General features: G+C 43.0%; 2 protein-coding genes across 2 annotated transcripts; one reads left to right on the top strand and one right to left on the bottom strand.

Annotated features, from left to right (window-relative positions):
• Positions 1-5,831: 5,831 nt before the first annotated feature.
• On the top strand, positions 5,832-10,436 carry LOC133151598 (CCN family member 1-like). The gene is made up of 6 exons (XM_061274766.1): positions 5,832-6,007; positions 6,442-6,655; positions 7,142-7,395; positions 7,574-7,703; positions 7,864-8,042; positions 8,930-10,436. Exons 1-6 carry the CDS (start codon positions 5,957-5,959, stop codon positions 9,242-9,244), a joined length of 1,143 nt encoding a protein of 380 aa, XP_061130750.1. The 5' UTR covers positions 5,832-5,956; the 3' UTR covers positions 9,245-10,436.
• A 667-nt stretch (positions 10,437-11,103) lies between these two features.
• On the bottom strand, positions 11,104-14,354 carry LOC133151597 (ATP-dependent RNA helicase DDX39A-like). Its single transcript, XM_061274765.1, has 10 exons — positions 14,212-14,354; positions 13,398-13,605; positions 13,111-13,238; positions 12,731-13,007; positions 12,505-12,623; positions 12,214-12,345; positions 12,034-12,143; positions 11,652-11,796; positions 11,420-11,567; positions 11,104-11,311 (listed from the first exon to the last, which is right to left on the bottom strand). Exons 2-10 carry the CDS (start codon positions 13,603-13,605, stop codon positions 11,295-11,297), a joined length of 1,284 nt encoding a protein of 427 aa, XP_061130749.1. The 5' UTR covers positions 14,212-14,354; the 3' UTR covers positions 11,104-11,294.
• Positions 14,355-14,616: the final 262 nt, after the last annotated feature.

Here is a 14,616-nt window from a genome sequence, read left to right as displayed (position 1 = left end):
AGAGGGAAGACGAAGGCAAGGTGAGCGACCGAGCGAGCGAGCATCTTTGTGAAATATACCAGCAATGATGGAGCCCGGGGACTAACGGCACACTCCTAATTGCTTTTGGCATTAGTGTAACATTCCTCAGCTTGTTTACTTCCAGGACCTCTCCAAAGTTGCTTTGCAGTGAGATATCAATAATTAAGCCGATAAATATAATTATCTGCCGGCGATAATGGGTTTTACGTGATTATGCTCTTCATCCGAGGCTGACAAAGTTATGCGTCATGCAGACAAAGAGTGTGTGTGTTTGTGCGTGTGTGCGACAGCAGTACTTGCTTGTCCTTGAGAAAGAAGGAGGAGGAGATGGTGAGGGTGTAACAAGTAACACCTAAGGTCACGCTGTCAAGCTGCCATGGGATGGCGGGTAGGTTCGAGTGACAAAAGGACAAATGAAGAGCCTGAAGCGTAAACATTGTGTCATTTTTACGAAGTCCATCCGTTTATCATGACTTTACGTCGTCTGTTTTGATTTCACGACGTTTACTCTTTGTGTTGCTACAGATGTGCCTCAAGACTTGCTTTGCTTTTTAGATTCTTTTAGATAAAAGTAGTGCTTGGCTGTCTTCTTGTGCCACGTATAAGTAACATTTTAGATGGCGTCAATTTTTGATTTTTGCGATTCACAGCAGTCCCATTCATGGGCAACAATATAGTAGACGAACTATTAGAAGAAGCTAAGCTAAATGTTAGCTTATATGGTCGCTACACTTTTCACCGAGTCATTTCTATTCTAGTGAATGAAAATATTGCGATTGTGATTTTTTTTCAAGGATACTAAGATGCCTACTAGGTGGAATTTTCATCCATCCATCCATCTTGCAGGAGAGTCAAGCCTTTGTGAACTTTATGACTTTTAGGGAGTGAGAAAGAAATTACGTGCTACAACTTTAGTCGAAAATATGACTTTATGTTTAATGCGGCGCGTTATCCAGCGGAGGAGGTGGGTGTTACTCGCAAGTGCAAGGAGATAGACAAGAATCAAGAGGCTGCGCTGTCAGATACTCGGGAATTGAGTGGGATCAAGGCCAGCAGAGCAGAACCGGGTTGGATGGAGGCTTCATGGCAACAGCTGCTTAGCAACAATTTTTCATTCCATTTCTTATGCAAAAAAAAAAAAATCACTCCAGCTTGGTTTTACCACCATCACCTTGTTGACCTCTCACTTGGAAATTCTTCTTCCAACTTACTTAGCTTTTGGGTGAAGTTTATTGAAAGTGTCAAAAGGTCAAAAGAGACCATCTTACTAGATGATTCCCTATTCTAATACAATTTATTCCGAAAAATGTAAATGTAAAATCTTTCTAACGGCATAGTTGGAAAATCAAATCTGCCTTCAGGTTCACTCTGAAATATCGCACAAAAAGTCCAATGTAGTTTTTATGAGTACTGTGTTATAGTTTTCCCCATACCCCCTAAAGTGGGCGGAGCGATGCAGCGTACGTATTTTTCCAGTTGACCATTTATTGATCTCAATAGATTTCCTACTTGGCTGTTTGGCATTCACTTGTACACAATTTCAATCCAAGACGTAGGCCAGAATGGTTTATCTGTGTATCAATGGCCATTAATAGAGGTTAATCACCTGCTTTAATTGGCCCTTAAGCCTTTTGCATTTGAGGTTGGCTGTGAGTGTGTGTGTGTGTGATTTCCTTTTAATGAGATTTGGCTTTTCCAGAACCTCAAGAGAGACTTTGGAATGGCAAGCGCCGCGCGACCTTTTTTATGGATTAGTAATTACCCTCCCTGCGGACCCAACACGCTGTCAACATGGTGCCTAACGATCTTCCCTCCCTCCTCCAAATAGGAGAAAGGTATGTAGAGATATGACGTGTACATACTCTGCATTATATTTCCATCTGCATGTAAATGGGGGGGCAAAAAAACATTTAAATGGGTTAAAAGAAACTCAATCAAAAATAAAACACAAACTTGCATTGGTAAACTCGGCCGACATCACATTCAGAGAAACCTACGTGTCGGTAATTAAAGCTGGATTGACACATCATGTCAACTCGGAGGTCCTGAAAGACAACATTCTATAATGTTGATTACGGAAGAAGAGCCCCTTTAGATTTCTAATTAATTTCCCTCCTTGATTAAAATTTGATGAGCGTCATGCTTCAGAGTCGCCTTCCTAATTCTATCAGTCGCCTCGGCCAGCCGTAATGATGCTGTCGGCGGCGGCGCTCCAAGGCATTGAGCGGGAATTCCTCGCCACGCTGTGAAGGAAGCAGATGAAAAAAAGCCGCCACGGCAAGCAGAGCGCTGTCATTTATCTTCATAAGACCCTCTTTCCGTGGAGGTGGGAGGGGGCAGATAAAGAAGGATGTGGGTTATCTGTTAATACAGACTGTTATAGCTGCTGCTGCGCAAGGTAAGATGGCGCTATTGTCAAGACTTACTCCACTCTTAATATCACGATTGGACACAACAAACTACAGCATATTTTTTTTGTGAGCTCCAAAAATGCCTTTAAGGAGAATGTTCAGATTTTGGCTCGGACTGCAAACTTCTCATGACCCAGTGAGCTGTGACCATCGCATTAGGAGCCCGTGGGGCACTTTGATGTCAATTTCAGTTGACAGTAGAGGGCGCTACATTGTCAAAATGGCAGTTGTGGGTGGATTACCGTAATCCTCCATTGCGGGTTCCAAATGTTAGTTTATTTTTCTGCGGCTAACGGTATTTTTCGACTCTTTTCTATTTGATGTGCGATTCCACTCTTAACCCCTAAATGGCAGTACACAACTCGTGCTACAACAACGGATGAGATCAGAATTTGTGTAAGAACTGTTTATTTTTTATGTGTGTATCTGTTCTAAAAGTAAATTCACATTTTTCAAAAGGGTATTTATTTAAACTCTTCTCACCTCCCTGTACTGAATCATCGATGCTTGCGTATGCACCGTACAAACCGGAGGCAGGTTTACTAATCATAGCTTTAAGGATGCTAAGGGATTTGAATGGACATTTCAGCGTCGTTAGTAGCTTGTGGGCTAGTTTGCTGTTTTTTTTTTTTTTTGTGCATCTCCATCAGTCTCTGATCAAAAGGGACAGAAATCCTATGTACATGCATTATACATCTACTGCTACACCAGAACAGATTCTCGTATTTGTGCTCGAAAAGCCGACAGTCCCAAATGGGGTATCGGTTCCTGCTACTGGCCAAAGGCTAATTCTGCCTTTCAGGCGAGCTAAATATTCAGCTCATGCTTTTTTCCCCCTTCACTGGGAAATGCCACAAACCGTCTCCACACAAATTTCAAATGTTCATGGTTGGACCTGTTATCCTTCAAATACTCCACATAAATGCTGGGGAAGGGGGGGTACATTTATCACATATAATTTAGTGTGTGGCGCCATCTTGTGGTGAGTGTGGGTAAGAAAGGTTTGGCTTTTATACCAACCAAGCCTCTGAAAATTGGTGTTGGAGTTTTAAAAAATATTTTTCTTTTAACCCATTTGACCAGTCTAAAACCCCAGAGGTTGGTAAACCCTGCTTGCTTGCATAAAATACAAGTTTTGATGCACTTTCTGTTGTAAGTTATTTCATTTCCGCTAGAGGGCGACATAACCTCATGGCTGCAACTAACTGTTTTAACTTCTGCATTGTCCTCCACAGTTTTTGAATGCACATGAGGTGACCTTTGGCCATTGAGCAGTAAGGTAGGTGTCCTTTATGTCACCTCGTGCACAACACATGCTAACTATTTCCACTTTTTCACATGGTCACCACAATTCCCTCTGCGCGATTCCATTCACCGCATTTAAATGACATCGGAAGGAAATTATGTAACGTCCATTTCCCTACCGCTCTCAGCTTTTTCAGTGTGCGACCTTGACATGGTATAATTGTGTTGACGTGACCTTCAAAGTGCAGTACTGTGTTTTTGTTTGAAAGCCCACACTGCCACAATCACATTGGAGTGGAGCACAGTACTCCTCCATTTTCAAAAACAAACCATCGCTCTGTGAAACACCTGTCAGGGTCCTGAAATCTCACATCTGGCTTCACTTTTTTCACGCATAACCATCAAAACGTTTTCTGTTTTTCCCGTGCACTGATGGAATAGTCCATTTGCACAGTCTAGCGTCCTCACCATAATTAGGAAACAGATAAACACTTTTGAAGAATGAAGTTGAGTCCTTACTCAGGTAAAGAACCCTTGTGTGTTTTCGTGCGTGAATGTCCGGGGTTGGAAGGATTAAAATAGACGTTTCCACGGTCGCACCATTAAGAGCTGTGATTGACAGCTTTTCTTTTTCAAGTGACTTGTGACCGCTCGCTCACACTTCTTAAGTGCTTTTCACAGCAAAGTAAGCTCAAGAACAAGAATGAACCTTGAAAAGCAATTTGACTGCCAATAGGACACCTTTCTTTCTTTTTCTGTACACCTCATACAAAAGGCCTAGAGTACATTTATTCATTTCAGGAACCATTCTTATTTTAGACCAGGTTTGCTTTCCATGGTAAGAGGAAATGAAACCAGATAGCTCACATTGGGCCTCGCTAACACAAGCTAGCACTGTCCAAATATTTTCAGCCTGTTCCGCAGTGCACTTCAACTTAACACAACTTTATTTAAAAAAAAAAACAATAAACAAACAAAAGTGTTTGAACAAAAAAGTGATTTTAGTTATAGGGTGTTGGGGGTCAGACAACCAATAGAAGTAAAACACAAACAGAATTAACACCTAAGCAGTGTAATAAATAAAAGATATGTCCATGATATATTTTAGAGAGTTTTTGCAATGATTGATGGTTTTTTAAATCCACTGATCTGTTGAGTAGTTTTTTCATTTTAAAACTGCTTTTGTTTGTCTTAATTGTTTTGAAGTGTCAATTTATATATATATATATATATATATATTTCTTTTTTAAAGTTTGCAGCCAAAATGGAATATACAAGGCTTTTAAACACTACATATTTGTTGCTGGTAACAAATGTCATTTTTTGTGTACATTTGTCAACAACACGTGTAACATATCTGACAATTAGTAATATAGTCATTTAAAATAAATAAATACCCTAGTTCCCAAAATTGTCAACTTGAGGAAATCGAATTCTGTGGAAGCAGGTGTGGCTGCATGTGTGTGGTTGAAAGAGGAAGAAAGCCAACCTATTTGAGGCCAAAGCTCATAGGAGCTGCCCTTAAAATAATAATCCAGTTTCCACAGAACACCCGCCCTCATCCATTCTTTTCCAAGGAATGCTCTTGCATCAACATTGTTTTGATTGACCTCATATTATAAAGTAAAGTAACCAGAGGTTTTGACAAAAAGAACAAATATTGAAAATAGCTGTGTTTTGAGCTGACTAGCTGGAGATAAAAGAAAACATCCATCATTGGAGTAAATGGAGTTTTGGACTAGGTAAATCTCAATGCATCCATCCATCAATCCGTGTTATACTTTATTCATTTCAGATGACTTTTTTCTGTAGTGCTCAGGAACAACAGGGAATTCCGTCCCTCCCCACTTTTTCCCAAAAGTGGAGGTCTCCTGAATGTTACCAGCTGAATATATTTACACAGCTCTTGCAGAGTGCTGGCCACAAAGACAGGAATGTGACTTGAAAGGGCCTGTTACATTTTAATTTTTAACCCATAAAATAAACACACAGAGTGGCCCTGCTTTTATATGAATGGCTCCATTCATTCTCAATAGAAAATTACTTCTGTGGTAAAGCCATACCCATTTGGAATGTCTGGCTCAGTCCCTGCACACCTATTGGCTGACAGTGAGGAGAGGGGCGGGGCCTGCCAGGTGGTATAAATGGGTGTTTAGGCTGCTTGTCCCCGTGGGGAACACTTGGACCAAGACCCGAAAAGGGTCTGAGACATTTAGAACTGACCATCCTTCAGTGGAGCTGAGCTTGAAATAATATATGCATAACCTTATTTAATTAACATGGAATGTTTAACGTGTCTTTTTTTGCTGAAAGCGGCCTTTGTCTCACAGGTAGGATATTATTTCCTCACTTTCCAGGCTATCAAATGGTTCATGGCTATGGCTCACGTGTTGGACACACTTGGAGGAATGTTGGTTATACTTTCTCCCGTAAAATGGTACCTGACAACAAGGCAAGATCTAAAACGCTCATCTGGCTAAATGACTGGTGTTAAATGTAAGGCATAGGGGCCAGATATGGCCCGCCAGATCATTTTAGGTGACCCGCAAAGATAAATTGTGTTTCATCTTCATTTAGCATCACTTTTTTTCCCCAGAAATAATACCTATTTTCCTAAAATGCTTTTTTGCTCAGGTTGCTATGTTATTAGATTATAGCATGACAACTCTTGTTAGCATTCCTGGTCGGAATTGTAACGTAAGGAATCTTATGTAAACTTGTTCCTGATATTTCTGTCTCTTATCTGATCATGTGTTTGATCCAGGTAATGGCTATCTGTCCTATGACTTGCGAGTGTCCCGCGGGCCACCCAGTGTGCCCTCCGGGGGTTAGCACCGTCCTCGATGGATGCGGGTGCTGTAAGGTGTGTGCTGCACAGCTCAACCAAGACTGCAGTCCCGTGAAGCCTTGTGACCGTCACAAAGGGTTGGAGTGCAATTACGGCAACGACGTCACGGAGGCCTGGGGGGTGTGCCGAGGTAGGAAGTTGGGGCATTCCCTCTCTTGTGATGCTAAAAAAGGCTTTTGAAAGTGTGTGTGTGTGAGCTACCGTTACACACAACAGCTTGTAAGCTGTGACGAGATGTTTGATGGGGGGGCAAATGTAATGGAGATAAAAATAAGCGTCATGCCAGAGCTGCTGTACAAACTATGAATAGCGGCTCCTTCTCGCATTGGAGGCAAGTAGTCTGACAATTCCTGTCTCCTCAGTTCCATTGACCTTTCAGTCGAAACTGTTGTTGCCATGGAAAGTTATTGTGTTATGCGTTACCGGAGACGCATTTCAGAAGTGCAGCAGTCACGTTGATGCCATTTGTTGCTCAAAATGCCCAAAGGAATGAAGAATTACTTAAAAAGTGAAATTATTCAACACAAATTTGAATTGTCTGCATATTCAGCTCATCAGTACAGCACTAATATTAGTCAAAGTACCGCAACATAAATGCTAATCATCATTTCCCCAGCCAAATCGGAAGGACGTACGTGCGACTACAGCGGCAGGATCTACCAGAATGGCGAGAACTTCCGCGTGGGTTGTAAGCACCAGTGTACCTGCATGGATGGCGCGGTGGGCTGCGCACCACTTTGCGAACACAAGCTGCCCCCGGCCTCGCCGTCGTGCCCCTTCCCACAGCTGATCAGGATACCCGGACAGTGCTGCTTCACTGTGGACTGCCACAAAAACACATGGCACCTTCCAAACAAAGATAATCCAAAGGTTTGTTTTGCGAATGGATTACAAAGAAGGCACAAATTCTCTAATGGTTAGCACGTCTGGATCGCAGTTAGCCTCACAATTACGCTGAATCAACATGATACCAATAGTTGATATCTGTACTTGCCCATTCCAAAAGATTCCTAATAACAGCAAATTTTTCTTGTGGTTTGTTCCAAAGAGACGGCAACGCAAACCGGAGCGCCGTCCCGCCCCTCGGCTAGATAAAAACGATCTGCCGGTGACCAATGAGATTGCGCCCGTTAAGGCGAGTGGCTGGGAGGCTGAACGGGGCTACAAACACCTGCCAGGTGAGATGACAATATCTGGCTGACCACTTTAAATGCGCTTTAAAAAAAAAAAATGAAAGATTCCAAATTCTTAAAGCGAAATGTTGGCTATATTTCTGGGAAGATGACACAGAGGCAGTGCTATAGCATTGTAAATGTGATTTTCGGTGATTCTTTTCAGTGTGGGGCCACCAGGAGCAATGCCCTGTCCTCACCACCGATTGGTCCCAGTGTTCGAGTAGCTGCGGGACGGGCGTCTCCTCCCGCCTTACCAACAAGAACCCCGGGTGCAAGCTGGAAAGAGAGACCAGACTCTGTATGGTGCGGCCGTGCAGCGCCATACTACCTTTTCCAAGCAAGGTAACCTTGAGGAATATTTTGTGGGTGTGTGTCTGTGTGTGTGTGTAGTCTCTCTGTGTCTGTCTCTCTCTCTGCCTATTGCCGCTTATCAAATAACCTCCACACCTTATGATAACATCTGACCGCAGAAAATCGTACAATCTCTTATCTGACCTTGCTTGATTTCATAAACCTACTTTCTAGTTTTACTTTCTCTACAAAGTAAAATAAAAACAAACAAATACACACGTACATAAACTACAATGAAATTTCAGAACTATTATAATTCTGGTCAGGACACTTTACACCCCTCCAAAAAGAAAAAAAAAAAGCAGGGACCCAGGACCTCACAAAGTATGAGAACCACTTTTGGAGATGTCGAAATGAATGTGCCACTACTTCCTTTGACAAAAATCAATTTTACTGTTGTGCATTTGTGGCTTTAGAAGCTTTCACCGTGTTCATGCTATTGTACTGCACAGAGCTTATTTGCTCTGGCAGTTTGTTTGAGTTAATTTTAGTGTGTGTATATAGGCAGCCTCCCTCCCTCCCTCCCTCCCTCCCTCCCTCCCTCCACACAGCCCGGCCATTCCTGCCAAGCAACTGTCCATAGCTAAGCTCCCGTATGCTGGCCCGTCTGCATTCATTCTCTGTGTTGGAAATACACCGGGAGCTCTTTGCCATGCTTGCTTAGCTTTAAGTGTCTGCAGTGAAGGTGGATTTTTGTTTCTTTTCTGAAACATCATAGCTATTAATTACAATGCATGGTAAAATCTGTATTGCGCAAGCTTGCTAGGAAAACAAAAACAGATTTTCATTCTTTTGAACGAGAAAATAAATATTTTTAATTATCTTTACCCAAGGCACAATGTGTAACGTACTTTTTGTGTTATTTTTTCCAACTACAGAGAGGCAAGAAGTGCTCCGCCATGCGAAAATCCCCATCGCCGCTCCGCCTGTCCTTTGGCGAATGCCTGAGCGTGCGCTTCTACCGGCCAAACTTCTGCGGCCATTGTTCGGACGGACGCTGCTGCTCGCCGCGACGCACCCGCACCCTGCCAATCGACCTGGTCTGCCCGGACGGCCAGCGCCTGCGGAGGTCTGCCATGTTCATCCAGTCGTGCAAATGCAGCGAGGAGGCCTGCGGCCACCTGAACGACGTGGCCATGCCGCCGCAGCGTTGGATGCATGGAGACACGCATAACTTCTTAGACAAGCAGTGATTTCTCAGAGGTTTGACTCGAACTGAGACGATGAGCCGGGTTTTATATAGGAGGAAGCCCCTCCCTCTCCCCCCCCGGTTGTAATGTGTGTGTCCCAGGGTGTCCTTGTTCAGACGTGGGTGCTAAATTAGAGCCCTGATGCAGCCCTGGACCTCCCTGCCTCACGAGGGATAAGCTTGCTTATTCCGACTTGGATATTTTGAGACCCTCCCGACTGCCCGCAAGAGGAAACGCTTTGTAAGGCACTTTGAAAACTGACTTCAAATGTAAGCAGCAATTAAAAAAAAAAAAAAAAAAGGACATTGTGTTAAGTGGGGTTCACGCAGCAATGTTTTCTGTGTGTACCTGTGCTTATTCACAATTTTGCTTTTTTGTGATTTACAGAAAAACTCACTTTGAAATTTGCTGAAGGGAGTTGACACAAAATGACTCCTTTGCCTTCTCGTGATCTCTCGAAGCAGTTTTGCTGGGTGTCACCGTCAACTACTTGCGGATTGTCGTAGCACGGTTTGGTCCCGAGACCAGCGAAAAGTTGAGGTTCGCTGTACAGCGATGACTTCCGATGTGAGTGTCCCTCGTTCTGGCCGATTGCAAGTTTCAATCAATATTCATAAACGGCCCTGGTGGCAGTATGTGAAACTACACTGTTGCACAGGAAAAATATTCCACAATAATATGGATGGAAATCCTCCTTCCTGCATGACCTGTAGCAGCCATACAAGAAAAGTAATCATTAAAGACAAAATAAGAGAGCAAAAGAGACAGATTCAAGTGTCGCTCTATGATGGAAGTAAAAAAAGTAAGCAGCAGTTTGAGAACTGATAAACAATTCCTCCAAATAGATGGTTTGAGTGCGAGCTTCATGCTAACATCTATTTTGAGGTGATTTAACCATTTCAGAAATGGAATGAAATGTTTAGCAATGTTTGGACAGGCTATGTGGCAGTACTTTATTTACTCTTTATCATGTGTCATTTAATTATTAGTGTCAGTATTGGGAAAGTTCGTTTTCTACATGAACTAGTTCAAAGTTCAGTACACACATTTTAAAATTAAGTTGTTCAATTAATACTTCATAATTGAGATATTATAAATTAAGTACATTGTTTGAAAAATGAAAAGTTCTGTTCTTCCCCCATTCAAAAAAATAAAACCTTGCTGTGAGCTGTTGCCCTCAGCATATTGTCATGTTCTCATTGTTTTCACCCATTTCCTTTACACTAGTCTCCAGGCGCAGCTATCAATTTACAATCTCCAATTGTATAGTCAGGCTAATGCTTTTTTGGGAGAAAAAAAGACCATGTAGGGCTTTTATATATAAATATTATATATATTATATATATATAATAAAAAGCATGTGTAGTATTGCTTTTTTTAAATGACCACGTATGACCCTTGAAAGCCCATGTATAGTAAAGTGCCCCCCCTCTGTCTCCTGTATGATTTAATTAAATAATTTAATTATAATTATAACTATAATGTAATTAAAAATAAAATTACCTAGTATAATAAGTTTTTTGGTAAAGAAAGAAAAAATGACCATGTATCAAAATTAGGTTAAAAGGTTAAAATTTTGGTACGCTTTTTGGAAGCAAAGCTCTTTTGATGAAACACTGCCCTCTGTTGGAGAGGACCAATTACTACAGAAACCCAACTCAGAAGGATTTGCATGACCCCATATTTTAGTTTCTATAAAGTCGTAAGAAGAATTACACTAATAGGAAAAAAACATTTGAGCAGATATTTTATTGGCATATGTAGGTTAATTGTTTTGAACGGTAATAACATTTCCTAAGGTTTGTTTTTAAATGTGTGCTCAACCAAATACACTGACAATAAATGAGACTTCACTAACAGAATAAGGTATAAAATGTTTATTTCCTCAACCAAGCATCATGGCTTAAAAAGAAAAACACTAAAACAAGCAACAACATGTTAAAATTAAAAAAAATATTAAACTTGCCAACATGTAGTGGCAGTGAGACACTGCTTCTTGTTTTCCTTAACTCAAAAAAAACACTTGAGGGACACATCACTGGAAACTTCAGATTCATCTGGACTGTTCAACTGCAGATAAAAAAGGAAAAAGAAGCAGAGCAAAAAATTAAGTACAGAATTAGTCAACCCCCTCGGTCCAGAGAAGATGGATGATGCTATCGAATTAGAGAAACTCACTGTAAGTGGAGATATCAATCTCCTCTGGCAACTCGGCCACATTGACCTCAAAGCGATCTTGGACCTCGTTCAGGGTCTTAGCGTCAGTCTCGTCGGAGACAAAACTGATGGCCAGGCCTTTGGTACCGAACCTGCCGGCGCGGGCCACCTGGAGGGTGGATGATGAGGAAAAAGGTCAGCGGGGTTTCAGGCAACAAGTCAGACGGTGGGAGGTTACTAATGCTCAACTTACTCTGTGCAGGTACGAGTCAGAATCCTCTGGCATGTCGTAATTGAAGACGATGTTGACTCGCTCGATGTCCATGCCTCGGCCGAACAGGTTGGTGGCCACCAGGATCCGCCGCTGAAAGTCTTTAAACTGCTGGTATCGGGATAACCTGCAATAGCGGATGCGAGGAAAAGATCATTTCCTTTTCAAGGTGAGTTCTTGGATCCCTTGGCAGGAAAGGCTCATTTTCAAAAGTCGACACTGCAGTTTATGCGGGTTATTATTTACCTGTTCTATAAGCAAACAGGAAATTCGCCATTTCCTTTAAAGGGCCACCCCCCACAGCCCTAATGCCAATGTTATATTCCCTTTTTCTAAAATAAGCAAAGAGATAACAGGCTCTTACCTCTGTTCCTGACCCATGCCGCCATGGATGGCGATGGCTGGGAAGTTTTGTTCCACCAGCAGCTGGGACAGGGCCACGCACCGATGCACCGACTTCACAAATATCACCACCTTGCGGGACCAATAGGATTAGTAAAAAAAAAAAAATCATATTCATCTCCGTGTCCAGGCTTCTCCATACCTGGTTGAACTCGAGCACGTCCAGCAGGTCAAAGAGCTTTCGGTTCTTCTCGCTGTCTTTCAGCTTGCAGTAGTACTGCTGCAGGCCGTGAAGGGTCAGCTTGGTCTCGTCGTCCACAAACACCTCCATTGGCTACACCGCAAAAATTACATTAATCTCTCGAAACATACATGATTGGTGACAACAGACTAAGAAATGGACATTTGCTAAGACAGACAAACACACTTGGTCGGACTTGAGAGCTTCGCCTGTAGGAGCACTAGCGTTGTCAGTTTACTTGTGACAACTTACATCCTGCATGAACTTGCGGCAAACCGGGCGGATCTCCTTGCTGAGCGTAGCGCTGAACATCATGACTTGCTTCTCGTGGGGCGTCAGCCGGAAGATCTCCTGGATGTCATGTCTCATGTCTGTGTTACATCATATAAAAAGTTTTTTTTTTTTTTTTAATAACTTGACTCATCACAGGCTTTCAACTAATACACTGTGATCTCGGCCAACGCGCCACATCACCCACCAAGCTGCTCCAGCAACTTGTCGCACTCGTCGAGCACAAAGTGCTTGATGTTCTTCACGCTGAGGGTCTTGTTGCGGATGAGGGCCAGCGTGCGCCCGGGTGTGCCCACCACGATGTGCGGGCATCTCTGCCGCAGAACATCCTCGTCCTTCTTGATGGCCATGCCGCCAAAGAAGACAGACACTTTGACGTTGGACATGTACTTGGAGAAGCGCTCGTACTCTTTGCTGATCTGGAAAGCCAGCTCTCGGGTGTGGCACATGACCAGGACGGACACCTGGCACGAAGGGAACACATTAGCCTTCAAATAGTCACAGTTCATATTGAAGAGCTGTCTCATTACGTTCAAGTTCAACAAAATCGACAAAAGGAGAACTTACTTGACCGTCCACAGGTTCGATCTGCTGCAGGGTGGCAAGCACAAACACAGCTGTCTTTCCCATGCCAGACTTGGCTTGACAGAGAATGTCCATGCCCAGGATGGCTTGAGGGATGCACTCGTGCTGGACTGAGAAGACAACATAATACTTGGTAAGAGTCTGGAAAAAGTTCCGACCTCTCAACATGAGGAATATGACCTGTAAACAATCATACTGCTCCCCCCCCCCCCCCCCCCCCCCAAAAACAACAGGACATGGCAGATAATGCATGCATCGCTGCCATTCACCTTCAGATGGATGCTCAAAACCACAGTCAATGATGGCACGGAGGAGCTCAGGCTTGAGAAGGAAATCTCGGAACCCGGAGCTGTGGATGGATACGTACGACCCCTTCACGGCTTTTTTGTTTGCCGGGGTCGTACTCTCCAGGGTTCCTTGGGGCTCCTCTTCTTCTTCGTAGTCCAAAAGTTCAGTATCAACATCATGTTCAGACATCTGTGAGGGAGTTCAATATGTCAGTCAAGATATGTGCGTTAACATTATACGCGCCAATATAGTTCAAGCAAGAATATTCGCAAAAGACTCAAAATTCCGGCAGGCCGCATCAAACGGCGACGTGAAGTTTTCGAACCGAGTGATTACCATAGCTCGTTATTAATAAGAAATGTTTAATAGGCCTAATCACTTAGCCGTAAAACGACGCACAGCGTGCTCAATGGAGCCGCTTTACCCTTCGTTCATCGCGGCTCGCTAGCAAGCTAGCACCTAAGTGCGGAGCACGATTTAAATTCAACAGTAGCTCATGGAACGACACAGTGACGTTGCTTTGCATTCGTGATTTGTATTTTTAATTTTTTTATGGACAAACAGCTCAAAGTCAGCGGTAAAATAAGAGGATTTCTGTCGAGAAAATCGACCGCGCGTTAGCGCGGTTAGCTTGCGTAGGTTAGCCTATTAGCTAGCGCGCAAGCATCAACTGGGGCCTACTTTACAATTGCACTACAATAACAATAACAACGAGTAAAATGAAGCAGATGTTGCGCATGTCTATGCTTATATGGTAACTTGTATGGTTGGCCATATTAAACGCGCTTAGATTACCTTCAAAAAGCTTTATTCTTTGTTTGTCCCAGCGACGTCGAAGAAATGACTCTGCACGCTAGCAAGTATTCACGGCACAGTGAGCCGCACACATCCGCGTTGCATTCACGTACCCATCGACATCGGCGCTCTCGCGTGAGCTTGTTACTGCGTTATAAGAAACGTAACAAATGCAGGAGTACAACTAATTCAACATTTCACTTTTACATATATTTTATTGAATACAGCTTTGTTGCAACGACTCGATTGGATAATCTAGGGTTGATTATTGATTGTTTGGTGTAATTAATCCATCATAACAAAACGGAATATAGGCAGTTTCAAAATGTACGGATAATCCTGAAGTAATCATCCGTGGGCCTCCAGCTGTTGTTCGGTGAGCAGCCGCGTGTTACTGGTTCCACA

The sequence above is a fragment of the Syngnathus typhle genome, linkage group LG3 (assembly GCF_033458585.1).
Source record: "Syngnathus typhle isolate RoL2023-S1 ecotype Sweden linkage group LG3, RoL_Styp_1.0, whole genome shotgun sequence".
In the NCBI taxonomy this organism is placed as follows: Eukaryota; Metazoa; Chordata; class Actinopteri; order Syngnathiformes; family Syngnathidae; genus Syngnathus; species Syngnathus typhle.
This window is presented reverse-complemented; position numbering and strand designations above follow the sequence as displayed.